This window comes from Penaeus japonicus, unplaced genomic scaffold (assembly GCF_977035675.1).
Source record: "Penaeus japonicus unplaced genomic scaffold, GWHDUDI00000001_assembly GWHDUDI00000010, whole genome shotgun sequence".
In the NCBI taxonomy this organism is placed as follows: Eukaryota; Metazoa; Arthropoda; class Malacostraca; order Decapoda; family Penaeidae; genus Penaeus; species Penaeus japonicus.
Genome location: NW_028234412.1, coordinates 17,583,229 through 17,590,728, shown reverse-complemented (window position 1 = coordinate 17,590,728; position 7,500 = coordinate 17,583,229). Strand labels below are relative to the sequence as shown.

Below are 7,500 nucleotides of genomic sequence, written 5' to 3'. Positions count from 1 at the left end.
AGAGAGGGAGGAGAGAGGAGAGAGAGGGAGGGGGGAGAGGAGGAGAGGAGAGAGAGAGGGAGAGAGGGGGGAGAGAGAGAGAGAGAGAGAGGAGGAGAGAGAGAGGGAAGAAGAGAGGAGAGAGAGAGAGAGAGAGAGAGAGAGAGAGAGAGAGAGAGAGGGGGGGGGTGAGAGGGACAGGGTGAGAGGGAGGGAGGGAGCGAGAGAGAGTGAGAGAGAGAGAGGGGGGGAGAGAGGAGAGAAGAAAGAGAGAGAGAAAGAGGGAGAGCGAGAGAGAATGTAGGGCGCGTGGAAGGGGGCGAGGGGAAAGGGCCGCAGCTTCGGCAGGGAAACACAATGACTTGAAGGGTTTTGTACCGTCACGAAGGACAGTGTGACACTCGTGCTCCAGATCGATCCGGAGCCTGGTGCATCTTTAAGCTTAAAGCTTTACTCATCTTACGCCTCGATTTTCAGTCTATCGGGCGAATTCTTGCGCGGTTGCTTATAAGGAAACGCTTGGGCGATGATGGCCTCTGCTAGAGCAATGGAGAGCTCGGAACCAGTTTTCCGTTGGGGAAATCTTCTGCGCGTTATGTCAGGGAGGTTTCTTTGGGTTGTTGTTCTTTTCGAGACGGAAAGAGTGCACAATAATTACCATGGCCATAGATATGATGGCAAAGATAAAAGGAAGACTCGGGAGCCTATAAATAGTACCAAATAAAAACAAAGCGCTTGCAAAAAGATATATTTCGCCCATATCCCCAACCTGATCTCCTTCGGAAATTTTCGTAGACTGTCCACTCAAAGGTCAACATTTCGCCGTATCACTCCCTCGCCGTGTAAACATAAAACACCGTAACCTCGAACGGAGCTGCCCGGTCTCTTTACATGTGCTCGCCAGCAACTCCTCGTAGATTCTCGCGAGATCCTACGAGACTCCGACGCCTCAAGCAAACCCGCTAACCCTGCTCTGAATAACTCGGCCTCCCTTTCAACGGGATTGGCTGATGCATGCACATCTTCTGTCGGTGGCCTCGCATGGCTATATTCATTATGACAGTCACGTCCCTTGCATCCCGCGGTGTGAAACTAGGTCACAGCGTTCCATTCGGCGCCGCGCCTTCCAATAAAATCCTGACCTCTGGACCACAACCTAACAATCTGTCAAATTCCAAGAAGAGTTTTTAAACATCTTATACTTACTGATCTGTAAATTCACACTTTATAAGACCGCAAATTCACACAATTTCTCGAAATGATATTCCGAAGCCCTGCAAGTAATCTATGGGAAATAACATAACTTTTTTTCTGGATGGGACCAAATTTTACATTGAATGCTATTATGTAGTTTGATGTTTTTTCTTGTAAATCCACCTTCAACAATGAGTTCTTTCTCGATACGCTTTGTCACCAGAGGGCAGCACTGACACACGTTGCAAACTGAATCTCCGCTGAGAGGAGCGACAAGGAAAATCATGGCGGTCTTGACAATGGCCATAGACTTAGTTTCTGGACGTAGTCTGTGCGAGGAGAAAGCCTTGGAAGTAAGACCTGGGCGGTTAGAATATTCTAGAAAGGAGCAGTGGAGTCATAGAGGGACGTCCCAAGGAAAATCAAGGACGGGGCGACGTTACTTCGGGCCCTGCGGCGACAGGGACGAAGGGACACAGGGAGACGGGAACTCAGGAACCAGGGAACGCACAAACAAGGGAACATAGGGACGAGGGAATGTAGAGATTGGGGGCAAACAGGGACACGGGGACGAGGTAACCAGGGATAAGGGAACGTAGGGATGTGTGGACAAAGACTGGGGGACGCAGGGGCGAGGGAACGCAGGGACGAAAGGCCAGAAACAAAGTTCTAGCAACCGCACCTTCCCGAAACTACGGCAACCAGCCACCTTCAAGATGGCAGACCCGAGCTTTCCTTTCGTCGTAAATCCCGCTCGGCCAAAAAAGAATTAAAATATCAATTAAGCGTAATGAAACAATCACAAGAAGGATCTACCGCATCGCAGAAAATTGTAATAAAATACAAATAATTTCGAATCTGCATTGCTAACTGGGGACTTCAGTGGAGAAAAATCTATGCCATCTGCGAATATTTTTAATTTGAATTTTCAATTCAAAAGGAAAAATGATCAAGTGAGCTACAACTGCCCTCTTCGCAATGCCTACCAAAATACAAACTGCTTAATGCTCGGCACTCTTTGCCATGGAATTTTCTACTTTCCATTTCTTATTCTCCAAGAAATGTACTGCTAAAAAGAGTGGGACCCATAACCGGCAACAACAAAAAAGCCCCACCAGATGCGGCGGTGGACGAGGTGTTGGTGGTGTGGTTGCCATGATGGATGTGTTTAGAGCGGAGGCGGCGGAGACCCTTGCTGGGTGATAAGCTGCTAGTGGATGAAATGAAGCGTTTGAACAAATATGATTTTTTCGCTCCTTTCTTTGGGCGTCTTTTGGCGGAGAAAATCGAAGAACATTGTATGGGGCTCTTTCGTCAATTAGACTTGATTCGACCTGCTCCAAGAGTAACTGAATAGCCCTGTGAAAGAGTGGCTGTAGGTGTGGCTGTGAGGGATGTAGTGGTGGTGGTTGAGGAAGTGGCTGTGGCGAAGGGCAGATATGCCTCTGTGCTGGCTTCGAAGGTATTTGCGATGTTCTGTTAGTTGTGGTAGCTGTAAGGTAGTATGTGGAAGTGTTGGATAAAGTGGCCATGACGGATGTAGCAGATGTTGCAGAGGTCCTGGCTGTTGGGGATGGACTGGCCACAACAGCTAACACTCCTAGAGTGGTGACCTCCTCCAATTTTTCTTACAATGAACTGCATAGGTGAGGAATCCTTCAACTGGTTCCTGGGCCATGGCCAATCCTTCCATCAATTTCCATCACAATCCCACCGTAGCATTTCGCTGATAAACCAAGAAACCAATGGCCAACCAATAAATGCTGGCAAAAACTCTATTCTCAGCAGGTTATAACCCTAAACTGTTTGCTTTTAAATGCAAATGAGCAAAATTATATTCTTCATCATGTATGGATGACTACTTGTGCCACATTTTGGATGATCTAAATCATAGGTGGCATCACAACAAAAACCCATTCAAACATTTACACACTCGGCCACAGAAGTCCATGCCCACCTACTTTTCTTTGTTCAGTGATCTACTAACAGCATGTGTCTAGGAGGAGTTAGAGAGCACATAGAACAAGGGACATAGTAGAATGCCTTGAACTGTTAAAGAGATGTCACTATCACCGAGTCCTCCTACACAGCGAGTTACCAGCTCACATGACAAACATAACAAATAGGAGGTTGCCACCTTCTGTGACCAAGTGTACAGTCAAACTGGAAAGTGTAAATGGGTTATTGCTACAATAATATGGCCTTTCTTGGTTTTCATAATGATCAATGCAGGATTTTGTATCGATCAAAAAGTCAACTGCACTTTTGTTTTATAATGCATCGTGGTATGCCATTCAAGGTAACTTATAAAATACATTATAAAACAACATTTGAAAAAAATCTTAAAGTACACTCATGTGTATGTAGGCACAAGAGTTAGTTTAGTATAGTGCAAAAATCATAAGCAGCAATGATCAGTAAGCTATCATACAAACAATCAAATGCAACCACTGCAAATGTGCTAGGTCTTGTCCACATTTGGGTGTCCTTTCAAACCATACACAGTAATCAAGCATCCGTAGTAAGTGATTTCGTGCATGCTTACACATTTGTTTTTTCCAAACTTACATGCTTTAAATAAATCAATATACAGTTTAGTCGATCAAAGCTAAATGCCCTTGACACTATCTCTCAAAACCCGACTTGTGAAAAAGAAATCAATGAGCATATTTCCTACAGCCTAGGCATGATTATGTATTAAAGCTAAAAATGTTCCTTTGGGTTTATGGTCTTACTGCCTAGAGATTACCAAACTATAAAGAGTAGAGAAGGACTGCAGAAACTGCCTCCTATGACCAGGGAAGATCTCCTAATGCAAAAATCCACATCTAAACCCCACTGTCCATATGCCTATGTTTACATAATATTATGAATGGTAGCCATTACTCTCATCAAAATTCTATTCCTAAAGTTTGTTTATCATGGCATAAAAATTGCAATGGAAATAAGGTATATAAAAGGCACTTCTTCTCTTCAGCCTTGCAAGTTGCACTATATACTATCTAAAATAACAACACATTATGATAGTTCTTCCTATGACATTCTATTACTTCTGTCACAACTGAGTAAAATATCTTCTTTGGTCTAGGCAAATGATAAACCAATCTAAGTATCAACTTTCCTCCATGTCTTTCTCCAAATTTTAAACCTATATAAAGCCAAAAGAAATGCTGGCAAAACTAATTTATTTTCTATACCAATCCAACCGAGTCTGAACAGAGAACTTACTATACACAAATAAGTCCCTGGATTCACAGTATCATAGGTCTTTATCAGGATCAAGGTCAATTCCATGCACATAATGTGGCTCTGAGTGACGAAATAATCAAAATTAGCAAGGGTTTCTTCTTACAGATTTTAGGATTCTCATTCACTTTCAGTCATATTAGAAACACAATTTTCAGTATATGTGTTAGTCCAGAAATACATAGCTGATTCAGTGTTGCAGCTGTGAAATACAAAAAAGGGTCACAATGACACCCTCAAAGCAGCTTGTTAGTGAATCAGTGTACACAAGCGCAGGAAGCTGTGGTCTACCTACTCACACTGGTTGCTGGTAAATGGCATCGCCTAGCTCCACAAAAGCTCCAGACAATCTCCTATACCTGTAGAATTAATGAACCATTGCATAAACAAAATTTCTTGCCTTTTCATATTGGCAGATACTATCATTTCTCAAGAGTAATTAGTTTTGCTCTTATAATAACAAGAGTCCACAGGTATTCAGCTGCATTCAAGGTATTCCCTCAATTATTCTTATCAAATTACAATATCTAAATATTGTAATTAGGGAATAAATACAGGAGAAAAAGGAAAAGGAAAAAGGAAAAGACAAAAATATTTTCCTGTAGATCCAGATGATTTACAACCATCGAGATAATGACTGGATAATACCCATATATAAAGTTGGGAGGTAAGTAACCCAAAACTTGTTTATTACACTCTTGCACAGTAGACCTATATAGTAAGAGCTTCTCAAAAGATAAAGATAAAAGTAATTCAATGAGCATGTCTCGCTAGACCACTCAAGAATTCCCATTCTAAAAACTTGAAGGCTGAAAAACTCAGTAGGTCCCTATTGAGAAAAATAGTCAGAGAATTATGATTTCCTATTAAAAGAAAAAAGCAGGTAGTGGTGAAGGACACTTAGAAAGAGAGTGTGATTTCAGCAAGAGGGAAGTAAATATGTATCCTACTGTAGTCTTTCTCCAAACGATCATGTTAACTGTTCATAACATTTAGTAAATCTTGAAAGGCAACCTTTCAACACCAAACTGTGTCAACTATCTGAATAAACATAAAATATCTGATTATGTTCTTCATTTAAGCAACACAAATTTAAGTCATTTGTTAATACAAACATACAATTATCCAAATCTGAAGTTATGCTATGCCCTAAAATTATGACTTCAAAATCAAGTTAAATCTAGCACTTCCACAAGATAAATCTCATTGCAGGCCAAATAGAAGTCTCACTAATTTTACGTCTAGGCATCAGAAGTAGCAGTAATAGCCAATAAAAGTCAATTCCCTTCACATCAATTAACCCATTTGCACTGGGGCTTATATTTGCTTAATGTCGCTCCCACTGGCTAGATAACAAGCACGCGCTTTGACCAAGTGCAAAATCTCTCCCAACACGATACCGCTCTGTGCCTCTCAAAGCACTTTTCACCTGCTTGACTCAACAGGATGATTATAGCAGGCTTTTGTATTTGTTTACACTATTTTTGCAAGTAAAGAAAAATGTGTCTATACAAATGAAACTCCAGCAAGTATATCCATACATAACAATCTAAAATGTGTTTTGAGGAAGAGTTCATAACATGATAGGACATAATATGGCGAGATTGAAATATTCCCATTACATGATATGTCATGGGAGCAGTTAATTAAAAATAATTAATATAAATAAATCACATGATAAAAACAATATCAATAAAATGATAAATTATAATAATTATAATAACAATAATAATAATAATAATAATAATAGTAACAACAATAATAACAGAATGAAGTTTTGAAAACATATCCTACAATTAGTACCAGAGAAATATCTTGACACTGAACCGTAATATTAGATTTCAAAATATAATTTTAATAACAAATATTTCAGGTATTTCTAAGAAGAAAGAATCTACTTTCTTCCTATGACAGCAGTCTGTTCTGGGAGTGCACTGAATCTGTGACCAAGGAAGAACAGAAAAACCCTGAGGAAACTCCAGGCTTCCCCTTTTCCTCCTCTCTAGCAGCCGATTTCTCACAGCATCAGAATTTAAATAAACCTAAGTGTGCATCTTTAAATCCGCACAAATAAAGCTTTTGCACTTCCTTTAACCCATTGGTTGCTGTTTCAATAAAACATGTATTCAGTAGGATGGCAGTTTTACAATGTCTGGCATGGTGCCATCCGCATCTAGGACCGACTCTGCCTTAGCAGTAAATCATGCCATCCACTGGTAATGGGTTAATCATACATATTTATGAAAATTACAACGTAAATACTTCAACAAAGCTAAAGATGGTCTGGTCATTGTGGAATTAGTGATAACAATGGTTAAAATCTAAAATGCCCCAAATCCTTCCTATCAAAATAGATAAATAACATACACATAGTAACATTATCCATACAAACTGCAAAGAAAAGCTACTCCTAGGCAAAGGTAAGCTTAAGGCAAGTCTAACTAGTCCCAAAACAAAAATAAATATTCAATGAAATAATTATACACTTAAAAAAATGCATAAATACCACAAATGTATTTGAAAAGTAAATAGACTGCTAACAAAAACTTGAAAGCAAAATGATCTTTGGCACAAATCATAATTACTGCCAAGTGAGAAAGCTCTATCAGGTAAAGAAAACTATTTTACACATAATGAAAATGATACTACCATGCCAGTAAATAATCTCCATTGGTCAGAAAAGGTTCATAGGAATGAACAATGCATGCACACAAATGCTATACCTCTTTTGAAATCCAGGTGCTTTTGTCAACCTTGGCTGGGTTGAAGATCCTCATGACATTCCTTTGCTTCCTAAGACTTGCACACATACAGGGGGACTCTAAGTATCAAGAGTGGTTTATGTTTGTCATGTTATTTTATGCCTATTATATCTTCTCCATGAAAACCTACAGATGATACAAACTGCAAGCACTCCTTACAAATATACAGTCAAGTTGTCATTTCCTCTACTGACTCAGGATCATAACAACAAGTAGTGAGAAAGACATAAGGGAATAACTTCAGAAAGCATGATGTATCTCTATTTTCCAAAACCTCAATCTTCATGAGGAATACATCTTTAGCAAACAACTTAATATT

The 7,500-nt window shown here is 40.0% G+C and overlaps 1 protein-coding gene across 2 annotated transcripts in view; it reads right to left on the bottom strand.

The window, feature by feature from the left end:
* Nucleotides 1-7,500, bottom strand: part of LOC122249967 (tumor protein D54) — a 44,783-nt gene that overhangs the window by 36,344 nt on the left and 939 nt on the right. Inside the window, exon 2 of one of the 2 annotated variants that reach the window (XM_086540895.1) lies at nt 4,719-4,778. The exons of the other annotated variant lie outside the window; for it this stretch is intronic. Coding sequence (XP_086397021.1) covers nt 4,719-4,778 — 60 coding nt within the window. The remainder of the gene's footprint in view (nt 1-4,718; nt 4,779-7,500) is intronic. 2 annotated transcript variants of the gene reach the window in all.